The 18,525-nt window shown below is 42.7% G+C and overlaps 1 protein-coding gene across 1 annotated transcript; it reads left to right on the top strand.

Annotated features, from left to right (window-relative positions):
- The first annotated feature begins 7,254 nt into the window (after positions 1 to 7,254).
- TMEM41B (transmembrane protein 41B) lies at positions 7,255 to 18,373 on the top strand. The gene is made up of 7 exons (XM_074543420.1): positions 7,255 to 7,545; positions 9,301 to 9,418; positions 10,388 to 10,516; positions 12,094 to 12,187; positions 13,099 to 13,203; positions 15,004 to 15,142; positions 15,620 to 18,373. The coding sequence occupies exons 1-7, from the start codon at positions 7,482 to 7,484 to the stop codon at positions 15,787 to 15,789; spliced, it is 819 nt and encodes a 272-aa protein (XP_074399521.1). The 5' UTR covers positions 7,255 to 7,481; the 3' UTR covers positions 15,790 to 18,373.
- Positions 18,374 to 18,525: the final 152 nt, after the last annotated feature.

Genomic DNA, 18,525 nt, shown 5'->3' with positions numbered 1-18,525 from the left:
ATTGCAGACTACTGGTTTAACGATGACCTGAGTATATTTCTTAAAAACTAGCTGTGGGTGTGGCTGCATACAGCAAGGGTTTGTTCCTTGTGGACTGGTTATTGCCCACTCTTTATGGTGTTTTCTGCAAGCACTCACACCTTGGAGGTCAGATCAGGACAGCACTGAGCACTCTCACTGCAGACATTTTGTACCTCACAGGAAAAGCAGCCTAGATGAAAATACAGAGTGACATTTTGTACATATTGTGATTAGACCATGCATTCTTAAATTGTCAATTGTGAAATGCATTGTTACAGGAAAAAAGAACCTTCTTCCCTTCTAGTTTTAAATGCAATTCATGCAATTTATCTGAAGGTTGCAAGAAATCCTTACAATATGGAAAATATTTAGAAGTTCTAAACTTTTTCTCTGGAAGTTTTGCTTTTTTTTAGAAGTAATGCTGAATTTTCCTTTTTCTTTATTCTGGTTTCTTCTACAACCTGTTTCACACTTCCCCATCAGACTCGTTGTTCCACATTTTCTCCCTGAATCAAGTATCTATCATATCACTTTTTTTCCCAAATATTTGCTGGTCTGCACTTCCAAAGGTCAAAAATTTTTCTTTTCTGACTCCTTTAAGATAGAAGAATTTTTCTAGCAAAAGCAAGGATCCTCTTCAGCAACAAAAGCAACTGTGTTTGTGAGCACAAGTAGGGAACAGCTTGGATTGGCCAACTGCTATAATTTTGGGTTTATTTGTGATAAGGAGAGATTCAGAAGCAACACAAAAAAACAGCAGTACTTCAGACTGTCAGTGTGGGAGGAAGGTTGATTAAACCAGTGCCCCTGATGTTTCCTCATCTAGCTTATTTCTTAAAATTAGGGGACAGAGTTAGAACCTCAAATCAGGGCAAATTAAAATAAAAGGAAGCTTTCTTTAGCACAGTGCAGCCAACTGACAGTCAACAAACAAAATGCAGAAAGGAAATGTCAATAGACAGTTGCAATGATATTTTTAAGAGCCTAGCAGCAAGAGGAGATCATTCAGGTCCTGATGAGCTCCAGCAGGAGGTTCCACTTGGGCCTTTTGAGGACAGTAGAAAAAGCAGCTTAGAAACCACTTGGTTGCACTCTGCAGCATTCATTTCTGTCATTGCTCCAGCAGATCAGACATGCTCAGAGCTACACACCCCAGCATGTGTTCAACTCTGGGAGGTGGCCTGGAGCTGATTCTCCAGACCAACAATCTTTGGTTTAACTGAGCTGAGACTTCAATTCCACATTTGTAGGAGCAGAATCTGTAATGGCATCTGAAGAAAAATTAAAATGGGTCTTTGTTCACATTAAAGGTGGTGTTTTTGTCAGCATGGAATAACTTTTGCCCTCCAGACAGACATGTCCAGCTACATCACTGCTGCAGATTAGGAGTCCTTGAAGGAACATCTTCCTCTTAGCAGGAATATTTGAATTTTCAGCTATGTTAGTATGAACTCAGCTTCAGACAGGGCATAAATCTGATCATTACATTGAATGCTACCCTAGCATTAAATTTGAATCATGACTAATGGGTGTATCTTGGGATGAGGGCCTGTGCCTTCCCTACACAGAAATTTACAACTGTGATCATTATCACAAGCAATAAACACCAGCTTATAAATACCTCAGCTGCAGAGCAGAGCTGCATGGCTGAAGCCTTGTGCAACTGCTTTTGAGTCAAGCAAGGACTCTTTTTTTTGCTTTTGAGTCAAGCAAGGACTCTTCTCATCCCACTCTCCTCTCCTGCTGCCTCCCTTTAGGCCTCCCCCGACCATGCTCTGTCCTGCTGTGCTCTGTGTGGGCTCTGCTGTGCTCCACAGGTACCCCCAGGAGCTTTGAAGGAGACTCTGAGCTAGAATAAGGTACAGGAATATTTTGTTGCTTTGCAAATATTTTTGCTTCCCTTCCTACCTATCTTAAAGAGTTGACATTGTCTGAGTTCTTCAATATATTTGCTGCCTGAGCCCATTCCCAGAACTCAGATGCTGTAAATTGGTTACAAATACTAAGTTGGTTATTATTGCCAGGAGGTCACCTGAGATTCCTTGTACTGTGATGAAAACTCCCTCTTTTATTGGTGTTTTTAGTAAGAGATTTGACTGTTTAAAGAAAGTGCTTTCTAAGGCTGGGAAAAATAATAAAATTAGAAGTAAGGTCTCTGAAAGTTGGAAATACGTTTAAAGAACCTGACAGAGCTTTCATGTTCCTCAGTTGGGGTGGCATAGCTTATGACAGGGTATGTTTCACTCTTAATTTGCAGGAAGATAAAAGAACCTTTAATTCGTGGTTTTTGCATTCAAATAGAGGATATGACCAGACTGACCAGAAAAGTTTCTTTCCCCATGTCATGTACTCCACTGACACATGCAATAGGGAAAAAAAAAGAAGCTAGCTTTTAAAGAGGATTTATTAACTGTTAATTAGGTGCATCAAAATTAAGAATCTGGCTCTTATTTTTACCACTTGGAATAGAAACATCATAGCTATCTGTTTCACTGTGTTCCTAAGTAATTAAGCAGGAGTGAAAATAGGTGCGCCCTATTAAAAATCTACACTTTGTACATTTGTACATTAATCTGTGTACAGTGTACTGTCTGTACATAGGTGCAGTATGTAACCAAAATTTACATAAAATGGACAATAGGACTTAAGAAACATACCTGCTATGGTATGGAGAGAAACAAATTTGAATACTTATGATCCCTGAGCTCAGATTCAACTCATTTTAATGCATACAAGATCTGCTCTCACTTGCTGTTTAGTAATTTTTTCAGCTTCTGTCCTTGAGCACTGACTTTTATAAATAAAAGCTTTCATTAACTCTCCTTTGGTCTCCAAGAAATTTTTAATCCTTCATTCACACAAACAGCTACAAATAAGTGCTCATTTCTGTTTATCTCACTTGTTGGTGGCATTTTTTATTAATTTTGATCAGTGCCTTTGCATTCTACCCCAAGTTGTCTCCTGTGCAGCTGGTTATTCTCCAGTTACATCCTCAGACTCCTCACTGTAACTGATCAAGGTATGAGCTCAGTAAAACACACCAGCCCCCTTCCAAGCACACTGGTTTATTTGGTTTGAATGGGAATTTAGATAGAATGACAATAAATGTTTGTGGTTTAATTTCTTGCCATATTTATACAAAATAAAAATGTTAAAACAATGCAGTTTGCTTTGTGGTGGTCAAAAATAAGGCAGAAATAGAGGAGAAAAAGGGTTTTGAATCTGCACTTGTCAAGAAATTATCTGTATGATTTGCTTGTTGATTCATGTTTCTCGTTTGCATCATTTCCAGCTAGAAGCTCTCAGGAGCAGGATCACTCTCAGTCTCATCCTCCTTCTCTTGCTGACAGTTAGCATGACAGTCCACAGACCATCAGCAGTGCCAGAGCCTCAGCTGTGTGCCATGGGCTCTGGCAGTGCATCTAGGAGTGATTTGGAAAAGAGGCAAACACAACTTCTGTGCTGAGGAAAGACAACTCTTTCAATGTGACAGAAATAAAGCATTTCATCCAGCCACCAGAAGGAAGGGACTTCATGGAGCTGACCACTTAGCTGCTGCCCTGACAGGTGGCAATCTATTTCATTACTTTCCAGCAGGTCAGAAAAACATTTTTTTCTTTTTGGTTCACAGATAATTTGAAAGAACTCATACTCTAAGGGGTATATTCCAAAATCCATTTCATATAAAGCTTTTGGCCCATTCAGTCTCTAGCCTCTAAGTATAAAAGAGTGCTGCTGCCACTGGTAAAGTCACTGAGCAAACTCCAGCTGAGACTGGGGTCCTCCTCTCATTTCTGTGCTGGACAAAGCATTCTGCAGCCTGTGTTCCCTGCCAGGTGGGGATGCCCCAAAGACAGGGCAGGTTTTCTGCTGTTTCTTCAGTTATACATTATATACAGGGGATGCTTTATACACAATGAGAGTAAATCTATTTTCAGTCCCTAGCTATGGTTCCTGGTGTGCTGTGGAGTGAAGCTGTTCCTGGCAGTGCTGATCTCAACCATGTGTCAAAAATTTCCTTGGTACTCACTGAGTTCCAGCTACCAAAACTCTTTATCCTCTGAACACATAGGATGTGGCCTATGGCAGTATTTTTCATTCTCTGCCTTCTTTCCAGTAAATAAATCGAAGTTAATCTTCTAAATAGAGTTCCTGAATTATTTTATTTACAGAATGAGCCCTAAAGAACATTCCCCAGATGTGTCCTTTCTTTTTTCCCGAGTGAGTGCAGAGGTTCTGCTGACATTTGTTAGGTGTGGACATCTTTGCAGGGGACTGTTCAAATTATCAGCAGACACTAAACACTGCTGGCACTTTCAAAGTTTGGTGGTATAGACAACAATTTCACACCAGCAGTATCCTCAGCAAGGGGAACCAAGAACAGTGAAGAACAGCTTAAAAGTCTGCTGCTAGTTCAGTCTAACAAATATAATTTGTGCAGTACATCTCAACTGCAAAGTGATCTAGCTAATGAATCCTTAAATTTCACTCTGGCAGCAATTCAGAGAGTTCCCTAAAAGTGAATGATTAGAGTTATCTTCTCTATTTTTAATGAGACATATCCTAACACTGTGAGCTTCCTGCAGAATCAGCATCCTGGGAATCATCTGCAGGCCATGTGCTTTCTACTAAATGGAAGGGGAAACACAGAGCATATCTATATTGTTGAAATTGCTTGTTGGGCATTTCACAGTGGTGTCTTGGGCAGGGGAACTGCAGAGAGTTCAGCAAGAATCAGAAGTTGCTTGGCCTGTGTGTCAGTTCCTCTGCAGCTGGGTTACACACAGGGCTACACAATACAGAGCAGGTTAATTAGAAACCAGACATCCCCTGGAGCAGGCTCTGCCCAGCTCCTTGGCTCTGAGTGCCTCCTGAACAACAAACTGGGGTTGATACCCCTCTGAATGAACAATCCACCTCACCAAAATGATACATGGCCCTTGCAGCATTTAGCATCTACAGTTTTAAATTGTGGTACTTATTTTATTTATATCTTTCAGTCTGAACCTTTCCTCTTCTGTTTCAGGATGACTTGGTAAAGATTCCTCTGCATAATAATCTGGTTTCTGATTTTGCTTCCAACATTCTTCAGTTTAGTATCTATTTGTCAGAAGTTAGTTAGTCAGAGAGGAAAGAAGTCCCAGTGTTTGAATAATTTTACCTGGAGTTTCAGAAGTTACAACCAAAAAGGGATGACAAACATGATGTGCATTTACAATAGGAGGGAAAGTGCCATTTTCTACAGTGTCAGCAACTCCCATCTTGCTAGTATGTACAATTTTCTAGTGAAAGGGTTTGAAAAAACAAAGGACTCCCTCATCTGGCATCAATGCCCAGAGCAGCAAGATCACAGTGCCTGGCTTCTCAGGGCACTAAATTCCTGAATTATCAATTGCAAATACTAAAAGGGCTAATTACATGATTTAATGAAATAACTTTAAATAATTTAATTCTAAAAGAAATAAATTCTGAATAAATTATAGCTTCCCATGGAATCTGCTCATTATTTAAAGCTTTATGTGGAATTTGACCACAATTTATAGCTTGGATCATTTCCTGCCACTAGATTTGGCAGGGACTGTACTTGTGTAATAGCATATTAGACTATTTACATCTTAAATGAATCATCAACTTCCTGTAACACCAGTGAGTTTTGTACACGTAGCAATAAAGGCACGCTTTGGAGAGCTCTGCTGTGTGCTGGTCTGCATCTCCCTCGTGGCTTTGGGAACATCTGTGATCTCGGGAAACACGACCTGTGAAACAACTGATCTGCTGGGTCCTGTCTCAGCAGTTTAAGAGCTCTTTAGTCATGGTGTAAAGGTGGAGTTATCAGACAAACGAGGCTGAAGTTAAATCTGAGTGTCCAGCTCTCCCAGGAGAGCTTCCTTTCCAGAAGGCCCTGAGGAAAGGTTGGACATTTATAAGCAGACACAGCTGGGAAAGAGACGAGGGGGAGCCACAGTAGCTCCATCAGCCCAGAAAGTTGTGCAATGTGCTGTCCGCAGGGCTCAGCGCCCTCCCTGGAGAACTCTCCCTGTAACAAACACTCTGTGCTGCCCGGGCGCTCGGAAGGCTTCGGGATCTGCCGCTGCCAGAAGGTCGCAGAGGAAAAGGCGCTCCGAGGTCACCTTGGGCTGGAAGGCCACGGAATCTAGGAACGCTGGGACGTGTCCCTCTGGCTTTTCTGCGGGATTTCAAGCGTTCTTACTGACAGGAACGGACGTGAGGAAAATTCCGGGGCTGATAGAGGAATTTTCCTTCTTCCCGGCAAATAGGCTTTCTTTTCGAACGAGAGACCAAACGCAACAAGGTTCCCCTTTTCCTGGAAGCCTGGCACTGCTCCAGCGCCAGAGGCGCCGAGGGGCTCCCGCCTCCCACTCCCTGAGGGGCGATCCCGCTCCCTGAGGGGCGATCCCGCTCCTTGAGGAGAGATCCCGCTCCGTGAGGGGACATCCCGCTCCCTGAGGAGAGATCCCGCTCCCTGAGGAGAGATCCCGCTCCCTTGGCTGCTGTAAAGCCATTATCGAGGGAAAAGGAGCTCGCAGACGGGCTGTGTCCCACTGCCCTGTGGCACGATCGGCGCTGCAGTGTGTCCAGGGAAGGGAAACGAAGCTGGGGAAGGGTCTAGAGCGCAAGTCCTGTGGGGAGCGGCTGAGGGAGGTGGGAGCCTGGAAAAAGGAGGCTCAGGCGGGACCTATGGCTCTGTAATTCCCGGAAAGGAGGGTGTGGCACTGCAGGGTCGGGTTCTTCCCCCCGGCAACCAGCGACAGGACAACAGAACACAGCCTATAGAACTTCTCCTCGTGTGCCAGGGGAGGTTCAGGTTGGACATCAGGAGGAATTTCTCCACAGAAGAGGTGATTAGACACTGGAACAACTGCCCACGGACGTGGTGGAGTCACCGTCCCTGCAGGTGTTCAAGGAACCACTGGACGTGGCACTCAGTGCCATGGTCTAGTTAACACAGCGGTGCTCGGTCACAGGGCGGACACGATGATCTCAGAAGCCTTTCCCAACCAAATTCCTGGGATTTATGTGATTTCTCCGCAGCCGGGAGAAATCTCCCGCCGCCCCGCACCGTATTTACCACTAGTGAGCGCAACCCCGTTACCGTACATACCCACACGGGTACACGCAAAAACCGCGTTACCGTATTTACCGCCACTAACCCGCCGCCGCATTTCAAGGACGTGGAGCCCAACACGTGCTCCCGCGCACCACAGCAAAGCCGTAATGCCCCGAGAAAAGCGCATGCGCCGTGTCGCGGCGGGGGCGGGAGCGCGGCCGCGACCCGGTGGGGTGAGGAGAGGAGGAGCGGCCGGTCCCGCCTCCTCCTTCTCCTCCTCCTGCCCGCGGCTCCCGGTGCTGACGGTCCCGCCTCCTGCTCCCCGCCGCTCCCGGTGCCGCCGAGGCCTGCCCCGGCCCTGACTCGCCGGGCCCTGGGGCGCCGCAGAGCCATGGCGCAGCGAAGGGCGGCGGCGGCGTCGGAGAGCGCCAGGCACCAGCGGCAGCTTCTGGAAGGTGCCGGGGGCTCGGGGCGGCGGGAGCGGGGGTGACCTCGCCTTGGCATCGGACGGTGCCCGGTGCGGCTGTCGGTGCCCGGGCCGGTGCCCGGTGCGGCTGTTGGTGCCTCTCGGCGCCTCGGGCACCGGCCCCGTCCCGCGCGGGCACTGGGGCGGCCGGGCCGGGCCGGGTCCCTCGCGGTGCGTGTGGGGTGAGGCGGCTCCCGCCCCTCGGCGGCCGAAACGGGGCAGCGAGCCCTTTCCCTTTTCCTTTGCGTGACGGAAGACGCGTGGTTCCATTTGTGTGTGTGTGTGTTGGTGTTATTCCACTACCGGCACGCTTGGAGTACAGAGAGTGGAAGTGGCAGAAAGCGCAGTGGGCTGCGTTTTCCTTTCTTGCCCTATGAGTTGCTTATTTGTTTATTTATCTGTAATTGATTTTGCTCCTTGGAGAAGGTGTTGTGAGAATAACCCCGGTGACAGTGCAGTGGAACAGGTTGCCCAGAGAGGCTGTGGGGCCTCCCTCAGAGACGACACTCAAGAGCTGTGTGGATGCCTCCTGTTCCTGGGATGACCCTGGGCTGGAAGGTTGCACCCGGTGGCCACTGTGGTCCAGCCTGACAGCCCTGTGATTCCGTGCTTGCAATTGCTTTGTGGATGCTGCCTTTGGCCTCGGCTGACCCGCTGCACACCTGTGGGGTCGCACTGACCTTAAACCTAAAAAACCTCCCAGCCGATAAAATTGCCAGCTCGCCCAGCGGGCTCCGTGGGTTTCGTCATCCAGTCGCTGCATTTCACAACAGTGAGAAGTCAGCGTGACCCACTTGAGTGCTGTGTGTTGGCATTGTAGTTGTGCCAGCGGCATCTGCGAGGGAAAACACAGCCTCGGCTCTTGGAGTGTTCCCCAGGTGACCCTGGGTGTGAAGCTGGGTGAGCCTCCAAGTGCCTGAGGAGAGAGTGGTTTAGTACAGAACACAGCCCAGTGTGGATACAGAGAGTATTTAGCATGGTGTTCATTTCAGTTCTTATTCTTTATGTGTGTAGTTACATTTGTGTTAATGAATGTCTTGCACTTATGTGGTCATTTTGATAAAAATCTAAAATACAGAAGAGGCCTAAAATGTCATTGTGTCACTTACTGTACTCCCATTGCTTCGACTACACAAGGACTTAAAGGCTAATAAGCACTTATGTATATATATACACATGAGTGTAAAATATGTGTAATTCCCAAGCTAGCACTTTATATCATAGGCTAGCATGTGTGTGTTTATGTAGGTTTCCTCCTAATGAGTGTGTCTCACCCAACTGGCTGTATCTGGCAGTCTTTCATTAGAGGGGGAAAAAAACCCCAAAACTTGTTAATGAGCAGGTTTTAAAGTTACATTGTACATCCTGGAAATTTAACTTCAAGTTGAATCTCTAGTTAATTAGACTGGCAGAAGATTTCTGGCAAAAAGGAAAACATTTGTATGGCTTATGTTGTTCAACTCTGTTTTTCCTCTTTAGAAATGTATTTATTAATTGAGGGTTAAATTATTATGGATAGTTGACTTCTGTGGAATGTTTGCCAGCATTAAAACTTCAAAGTTGTTTGAAAGCTTTCAGGGAATGTGAGCAATGTGTGTTATTGAAAGCATTGGTTGGGAGATGTCTACAGAGAGTTTACTTTAATATTCCCTTAAAGGATAAATTTAAAATCTGTTGCAAGTTGTGAGACATTGCTTTGCTATTGCTGGGGTTTTTTCTAACTTTGTTTCATGTTTAATTTCAGGGAAAGCCCTTGCAGAAGGTGGATCAGCTCGGACATCACTTCTTATTTTAGTGTCCATCTTCTTATCAGCTGCTTTCCTCATGTTCCTGGTATATAAAAATTTCCCACAACTTAGTGAGTAAGTATGTTATGAAAGTTTAATTCATCAGTTTATTTGATTTTCAGTATCAGACTGTAGAGGAGCCTGCATGAGGAGATGATACAAGCTCAGAGAATTGTTCTTGATCTGAGGTTTCTGTTGCACAGTGGAGATCCCGTGTTCTGTGGTGTTACCCCTGGCACATTCAGTGGTGATTGACTCTTCTTGGCCACCTTCAGCTGAGATTAGAGTGTGTTTGGTTCAGGCTGAGTTCGCTTGAAACTTCCTTGTGCCTTGGTGAAACTTGAGGCTGTCACCAAAAAGGGAAATCCTTTCTTCCTAGCTAAACTTTGCCCTCTCTTTTTCTCCTTGTTGCACCCAGTGCTTGTGTTGGGATGGCAGGTTGAGCCTGCTTGTCTGACAGCTTCCTTTTTCACTTTTAGTAGTTAAATTTCTGTCTGTTGAACTTGCTCAGCAAGGTCAGTTTGCAAGGGCCCATCCCTAAGCCTGATACAGAGGGAGCAAAGACACTCAAGTGTGCTGCCCAGGTTGCACCAGATGAAGGTGTGACATGAGATTTTGCCCTTAGAACTTTATTTGTTTGTGAGGTGAAGTTCTGCCACTCCTGCTGCACTTCAGCTGTTCTGAGGCAGCTGCAGTTGGTTTTGACTGAAATTTTGCTGCTTTCACTTGCCAAGGGTTGCTTTGCGCAATTTTTTCTTCTTCATCAGTACTTGGTAAGCAAAAATCCTAGAAAAGAAGCACATCACTGTACTGAATAAAAAACCCAGCTTGCAAATACCTAAAATTGGGGATTTTCTGATATAAACCACACTGTAAATATTAGGTGTTCATCTGAGAACGTTATTACAACAATAATCATGGTTTGTTTGCTGAAGCTGTAATTGAGTGTTGTAGTGTATCTAATTATCTCTGTATTCAGTAAGTAATTGTACTGCACTGTTTGATTATATTTCCATCATTCCTGCTTTTTTTTTTCCTCTTCAGAGAAGAAAGAGAATGTATAAAGGTTCCCAGAGATATGGATGATGCAAAGGCCTTGGGAAAAGTCTTGTCCAAATACAAGGACACGTTTTACGTTCAAGTGTTAGTGGCTTATTTTGCCACATATGTTTTGTATCCTTTTTCTGGTGTAAAGGATAGCTTTGATGTAGTCCTGCTGCTTTGAAAATGAAAAATACAATTTGATAAATTATTGGTCATGGGTGAAGTTTAACATACCTAGGAATGTCTACAAAGAGACAAAAATATTTTAAACTCTTGGAACTTTTCTCTGTGCATTAGGCTTGGTCTTACTTTACTGTTATGATAACTTTTGAAATAAAGTGAATTTTGAGGTGGAAATTACTGTTTGCTCTAAAAGAAAACTGAGACTACTGCTTTACTCTTCCTTAAGACATTCAAAGACATTTCCACAAAAGGGTAACGTATAGAGTATTTAGCAGTATTTCTGAAGGAAAGTATTTTGAGCCATCTTTCATCCCTCCACTGCCCAAATTCACAAAACCAAATCTGTTTTCTTTTAGAGAAGCAAATTTCTGAAGTACTTTCTGACCAAGGAGACACAATTGTGTTGACTTCTTTTTCTTGAGTGCTGAATATATTAATGAATCATTAAGCACACTCCTAACTGGAACACTTAACTAAAGGTTAAGAACTTTAAAGCTGTAGAAGAGGTTTGTGTCACAGTTTTAATGCAGGAGCCTTTTGTAACTCAGGAGAGTCAGCACTCAACGTGCCATTAGTAATTATCCTTCAGCTCATTCTTCCAGAGTATTCCACAAAAAGTATTTAATATTTCCCCAATGAGAGATCTAGGAAGAAAATGAAAATGTTAGTTTATATATTAACAAGGAGTAGAATACAGTGGCTCTGTACTGAGCTGCTCTAGCAGTTCTAGCTGTGATGACCTTTACTGTCTCAGCAGCAGGCTGTGCTCAGCTTCCAGGCATGGGTAACTGAACCTTGACACAGCTTAGCAAAAGCTGTTCTGGCTGGAATGCACTCAGGAAAATCATTGGCCTTTTTAATATTTCAGTCAGTTCAGCTTGAGTAAAATAGTGTACAGGGTTTTTTTGCTTTATAACTTTTCTATCCAAAGTGGGCAATACATCACAGTCTCAAGTATGCCTAGCAAGCCTTAAGTCCAACAACCTGCTTGCTTATGCTGCAGAAACCTAATTTTTGCCTTTTAAAACATTTCTGACTGAAATTAGTGATCAGCTATTGTAGTTAGTGACTCCCCCAAGCCTGTTTGTAAGGAAGGAATAGCTGCCTTCATCCATTTCAGTCTTCCATGAAACTTGTGCTTATGGGCTTGGACAGGCCTGTGAGCTTCCCAGGGAGAGTGTCTGAAACTGCACATCTCCAGTCAACAGGGTAAAATCAGAGTAAGTGTTTTCTGGAGGTCACAGTAAATCCTCTGGGGGAGTTGTAGCCCAGACAAAGAGAAAAGTGTAGTCAGCTTTTGTTACTTTGTGACTTATTCTTTGTATGTGTAGTGATGGAGCTGCACCTTGCTGCTCTTGCTTGAGTTCTTGTGCTACTCTACAAGAGGTTTGTAAAGTAAGGGTCTTGAGAGGCCCTGCCTGTTTATGCTTTTTCTGATTGTAAAATGTATCCTGACTGCTTACAAAACTAAGAAGCATGTAGCTTTTTAGAAATGTCTTTTTCCTTAACTAAGATACATCCAGCTTGCAAACATTTGCTATTCCTGGGTCTATATTCCTCAGTATCCTGTCAGGGTTTCTTTATCCCTTCCCACTGGCCTTATTTCTTGTTTGTTTGGTAAGTATGGCAAGTGGTTTATGAGGGCATATATTTCTGTCCATTTGGAATACAGCCATGCACCTGAGCAGTTTCCTGTTGGAAATGATCAGTCTGAGACTGGCATACACTTCCATTTCTGATAACTATTGAGTTCTTACTCAGCTCTGCTGCAGGGCTGGCATTGCACACAAAATTCACTGTAGCACTGGGTGATGATCCAAACCACTGAGCTGTTCCTCCAGGTTTGCTTTATAATGAAGGTTCACATTGGAGTGTGAATCAGCCAGAGTTTCCCATACTCTAAATTTCCCATACTCTAAATACCCATACTCTAAAAATCTAATTTCCCATACAACACTAAATTTGTTTAGCATCTGCCAGAACCCAGTTGTAATTTCACTACACAATTACTGTGGTTTTATTATCACACTGCAAAATACATCTGGTTTTTAACTGGTTTAAATATGCAAGAAGCTTAGTTTAAGATTTGAAATGTATGTTATCATCAAGCTTTAAAATATGTCATGGGCAAGGGATGCAATGATAGCGAGCCTTAAGTATTGAGAAGGTAGGGAGGACCCTGTTCACTTTTTATGTTTGAATGTCTTTAATGGCATTGTGCTTCTTATTTGCAAAGCTTTCACTGTTCAAAGTCTTAAAACTGCAGAAGCACTCAATATTAACTGATAAGTAATCAATGTTGTCTACTTTGAGTGTTGAGATTGATTGAAATGCCTTGGAAATAAACTGTCTTGGGTCAACAACATTCTTAGGGACTGTGTTCATTCTGCTGGAGGAGAGCCCTAATGGAGGGCTGCATGGACACCTGCTCTAGGCAGGCAGGGTAGTTAATACAGACACAAGGCTGACATTAAGTAGAGTTTCTGCTCATTTGTTGTCTGGTTTTTTTTTTTTTTTTTTTTTTTCAGTGCTCAGGACTTGGGGCTTCATTCTGCTACATGCTGTCATACCTAGTGGGACGTCCCGTTGTGTACAGATATTTAACAGAAAAAGCAGTCAAATGGTCAGAACAGGTAAGGTTTCTAGAGATGTTGGAATTTATTGTACAAAATGTGTCAGGGAGTAGTGTGGAAAACTGGGAGTTCTTGTGCTCATGTATGCAGTTACACAGAAGGGATTCTGGAAGCATTCCTGATTTTAGGGTATTTCCCATGAGAAAGTTGTTCTTACCTAGGAAGTGTTTGCAGCTGATCACCCCCCTGGTTTATCTAGTGTCAATAGGAAACCTCTCCAGTTTCAGGTCATTTCAAGTAATTGCTCTCTAAGCATTAGCACTAATGAAAGCTGGGTTTGTGTTTTTGTGTTGGAGGAACCTGTAGCTGGATGTCTGATTGAAAAACCTTAATTTGAACGTGTTATTGTAGTTGGAGCATTTAGAAACTTTTTCTTGAGTATCTGGTTACATTAGTTTCAGCAGATCTTGAGTGTGAGGTGAACCTAAAGGTTTTGCAGTACAGAAATACAGTGTGAGTTGTATTTGACCTTATGTGTCTTTAATTGATGCTCTGAAACATTTGAACAAGTTTTTTTTTGTTTCAAGTATAAAGCACATGTACTCTGTTCAAGATTTTTTTCTGAATCACATAAAAATGCTTTAAGCTTGTTCCTCATTAAATAAGATACAGAGGTGTGTCTGGCACAATTGACCTTGTTAGATTTTACAGCACCACTTTGACTCTTGACCCTAGTAAATCTTAACATTGCACTATAATCTTGAGGCTATTCTGAGTAGCAGGTGGTTACTGTTGCCATTAGTAGAACTGAATATGTGATTTAAAATTGCATGTGCAGCTCATATCTCAGTGTTTCCAGGTTAATTGGACTGTGTCATGCTTATTATGCTGGCATATTGAGGTTAAGGCATTTTATATACAGCATTAGTCAACATGTAAATATTGTCCTTTATTAAGGTTTAAAAAACCCACAGGGCTCCTGATTTTGATGTTACAGTAAAATCTAAATTTGACTAAAGCTGAAAACAGGGTTGTGACTGGGATGAGCTGCCATGTGAGAGTTCAGGTGGAATTGCAATCAGACCAGGTTTGTTTTCAACTGGCTGAGGCTTAAGCTGAGTGCAGGTCTGCCAGGCTAGGCCAGAATTGAGGATGCTCAGCTGTCCTTGCAGCTTGGCTGCAGTTGCCCTTGCTGTCTGAAAGGGCTGAGATGGGCTGAAGGAGAGGGGCTTTCTTTGTTGTAGCATTGGTGTGAGGAGCTGGGCTAGACCTGAGCGCATCATTAGGACTGTGAATGAAGTTGGGGGTGTTGTTGCTCCTGGGTAAATGTTCATGCTGAGCACTGTGACCTCTGGCTCTGGCTTTGGAGCTGTGCTGGAGCAGCCACCTCATGGAGTTCAGAGCTGTGACCTGGCTGAGTTTCCAGGTGAGGAATGTTGCTGTGTTTCAGGCTCGATCACAAGTTAGGACAGAACAGCTTGAGGAACAAACTTCATTGCTGGTTCCTGGAAAAGCTTTAGGAGTGGGGTGACAGGCTGGCAGTGCTGGCTGGGCTGTGGCTCTGCCTGTGACTGCTTTGCTGCTTGAGCTGGCTGAGTCAGTCAGACACATCACTGCTCTGCCACACACTGCTATTTCCATGATCTGATGTATTTAACAGGCTGATCTCAGTGTATTTAACAGGTGACTCACTGGGCTCTCTTTCCCACATCACACATTTTTAACTGATTTTTATGTTTGCAACATGTAAATGTCTACCAAATATAGGGGAAAAAACTCTTGAAACCTCTATGGTTATGTATTTTCAAGGCACAGATTTTTTTTAACCAAAGTTTTGTTTGTTTGGTTTTGTTTTGGCAGGTTGAACGACATAGAGAACATCTCATTAACTACATAATATTTTTGAGAATAACACCTTTTCTCCCCAACTGGTTTATCAATATCACATCTCCTGTAATCAACGTGCCATTGAAAGTGTTTTTCATTGGCACTTTCCTAGGTAAGAATTGTGGCTAGTGAGCCACAGTTTGGGGTGGCCAGAAGAAGAGGCATACACTATAGCTATTTTAATTTTTAGTTTTCATGTGCTTTTTGGCATGGTTTTGCACATACTTTTTAATCTGATTAGGAAACAATCCAGTATTTTTCCTTTATTAACTTTATGAAAAACTTCATTCTTTTTCCTTTATGAAAAGTCAGTTTGTAAAGAGATAACTTGAAATCTGGAGAGTTTCAAGAGCAGAGATTATTTGCTTAGTCTCCTGTATTTGCGTTTGCATTACAAATACTAAGAATGGCTTAAAACCAATTTTTTGGATAAAGGTTTTTTATCTTTGAATTCTGTATTTTCTGCACTCTTTTAAGAAAAAAGTACAAGACAACAAAATCTCAACGTTCTGGTATTAAAATTGGGATGACTAATTTTGAAGTGTTTTGTACCCTAACAAGCTGTTTTTTCATCCTTTCCTTGCTCCAGGTGTAGCACCACCGTCTTTTGTAGCCATTAAGGCAGGAACAACGCTGTACCAGCTTACAACAGCAGGGGAAGCTGTTTCCTGGAACTCTGTTTTTGTCCTCATGATTCTAGCCATCCTCTCCATCCTACCAGCTCTGTTCCAGAAGAAGCTGAAACAGAAGTTTGAATAAGGATCAAACTGGACCAGAATTTCCCATACTTCATCTCAGGATCAGCACTTCTGATATTTGTATATTTGCTTTTCTATTGGATCTTAAGCAATTCTAGGGGAGGCTTGTGATTGATAAGAATGTCTTTAAATGAACACATGGCCTTAGAGTGAAGGAGATGTGTTCAGAAATGTACTGCATATAGTTTTGTAACCAAACACCAGTGTTTTACTTTGGGATGGTGTGTGTGTGGCCCTCAGGGTGAGGGAACTGAGAACATGGATGAAACATTTTGCTCTGGTTATATGCAGAGCAAAAACTGTGATGTAGACATAACCTACAGGTGATGCTCTCTAACACTTGCAGGAAAACCCCCTGAACAATTCAGCCCAACTTTGTAACATTCTCTGTAGGCTTGCATGTCATCTGCTCTGAGAGCATTTCTCACTAACAATATTCCCCTTCTTTTTTGCCTTGGGGAGTTTCCAAATAATGTAACGGTGCTCACTCAGAAACAAGGGTTCTCTGCAGTACTTTAACTACAATGTTATTCTCATCCTGGTTGTTTACTTCTATTTATTAGTGCTGTATGCAATTAAATACTTGAACCTACATCTGCTTTACTTACTGGATTAACAAAGGCAAAGTGTCACTTCATTCCCTCTTGGTCCCTGTAAAGTTTTATTCTGGGAGCAGATATAGGAAGGGAGGGAGCAGCTTAGAATTCATATCTTGGCTAGCTGATGATTTTTAAGCTCTAATTTTCATTTTTTAATATTGATTGTTTTGCCAATATTTCACTTGCATAGATTTATCCTGCCAACTTAAGGAAGTGATGGTATGATTATATAAAACTTGCAGTTTTCAAGTGATTTAAAAATGCTTAAGCAGTGTAATGTTACCATTTCTCAAGCAATATGTAAAGAGTATAAAATTTCTCACTGCAGCTTGCTTAGCTACAAGAAATGTCAGGTACACAAACTGGTGCAGTTCCTATCAAACAGCTGATCCCAAATAATGTTCAGAGCACCATGGAACAGCAGGCTCTTGTGTCAGTGTATATAAAATGGGGGCTCCACTGTCTGCCAAGGCAGTGAGCAGCCATGCCTCACCTCCAGTAGCAGCGTGTGTGTGCTGTCAGTAAGGTACAAGGTACCTCCCCTGTGCTTCCAGCTGTGCTTGTTGGTTGTGTTGTCAGTGGAGCCCCTCAGCCAAGGCCCTGGGCAGTGAGGAGCTGGGCAGCATGTGGCTGTTTTATCCTGCTGAAACCAGTGCTGCTCACGTGGTTGGAGCTGATGCCCCTGCAGTGCCTTGCTGGACAGGGACTCAGCACATCAGCATGGCCTCCAGTTCCAGGGTTTGTTTGTCTGTGTCCTCTGTTAACTCGTGATCATATCATAGATCTTTGAGATGTAAGAGAGTGTGATAATAAAAGGTACTGACTGGTACCTTTAAAGGGTTTATTCATTTTTGTAACATAATGTTCATTGACTGCTTCGTGTCATCACAGTATTACTTGTAAATATATGGTAAATATTATTGATACACCATTTGTCTTTTATTTAAATCCAGGCTGCAGAGTAAATGCTATTTTTTACATAAGTATATAAAGGAATTTATATCAGTTCTGTTTGCAAGTTTATTGTAAGATCATTCAGCTCCAGCAATTCTCTTGTTATTTAGAATTTACTCTAAAAGTGTACTTTGGCATTGAAAACTGATCAATGATTACTTTTATTGTTGCCATTCTAATCTCCAGAGCTCCTCTACCCAGGGGATTTATTCCCTAGTAAATCTGGATGTGAATTGAGCCATGTGAGCAAGTGTCCCCTGGATTACTGAGTGTGAAGCTGCTGTGGATTTACAGCTCCTTTTCTGCAGAGGTAACATCTCATGCAGATGAACTCTCAGAATCAATTACCTACTACTTATTTTACAGTGGCTTTTCTCAAAATCTGTCTCAATTCCTGGTCAGTTACAGAAGCTGCTGTAACATCCCTGCCATACCAATGTTTTGGTGGAACCTTGTTGCTAAAGGAGGAGCTGAACTCTCTTTCAATCTAACATGACTTGTGCTATCACTTGACATTTTCACTGGGTTCTGTGTCACTATGGAGATGGGCCAAGACTGGCCTCCCATCACAATAACTAAAAGCCTTAAGACCTTAAAAAGGTTCAAAATAGGGTTCTTTACTTTTTCAAAACTTTAACTTTTTTCAACCCATCCCTTCTGTGTTTATCTTCAGCTGCCAGCAGCCTGAGGTGCTATCCCATGAGGACTTGTGAGCATTGTGCAGAGTAAGGCAGGCCTTGTGGAAAGCAAAAAGAGCACTGTGCTGTGGGTACTGTTCTAGCCTACTCTTTCCTTTAGGGAATCCAGCAAGTGATTCAAGAGATAGCCATTACATTTTGACACAAAAACAGTGGCTACCATGAAACAAACCAGGACATCAGAAAGATGTAGCTTTGTTTTTTAAGTGCAAGGGATTTTTGAGCTGTTAGGTGACCTGGTTATCTTTTGGAAGCTTTTTTGTGATACCTGCATGACATCATTACTAAGTGTCTCTTGCCATTTGATAATAAAGCTGTTATATAAAATCTGAAATGCTGTATTTTTTGATTATAATGAAGCATTCTGAACTTCCCACTAAGCTGAATTTTTTATTAACCTGTTTTAAAGGGCTGAGTTCTTCTTAAATGGGATTTTTAATGATTGATTAAAAATTCAACTGAGCTGATTACTTCTGTAGATGAGAT

Source organism: Zonotrichia albicollis, chromosome 6, assembly GCF_047830755.1.
Source record: "Zonotrichia albicollis isolate bZonAlb1 chromosome 6, bZonAlb1.hap1, whole genome shotgun sequence".
In the NCBI taxonomy this organism is placed as follows: domain Eukaryota; kingdom Metazoa; phylum Chordata; class Aves; order Passeriformes; family Passerellidae; genus Zonotrichia; species Zonotrichia albicollis.
This window is presented reverse-complemented; position numbering and strand designations above follow the sequence as displayed.

Coding starts and splice junctions, on each gene's coding strand:
- TMEM41B (XM_074543420.1), top strand. CDS start 7,482: ATGGCGCAGCGAAGGGCGGCGGCGGCGTCGGAGAGCGCCAGGCACCAG. Junction 7,546..9,300: donor CCAGCGGCAGCTTCTGGAAG/GTGCCGGGGGCT, acceptor GTTTAATTTCAG/GGAAAGCCCTTGCAGAAGGT. Junction 13,204..15,003: donor CAGTCAAATGGTCAGAACAG/GTAAGGTTTCTA, acceptor TTGTTTTGGCAG/GTTGAACGACATAGAGAACA.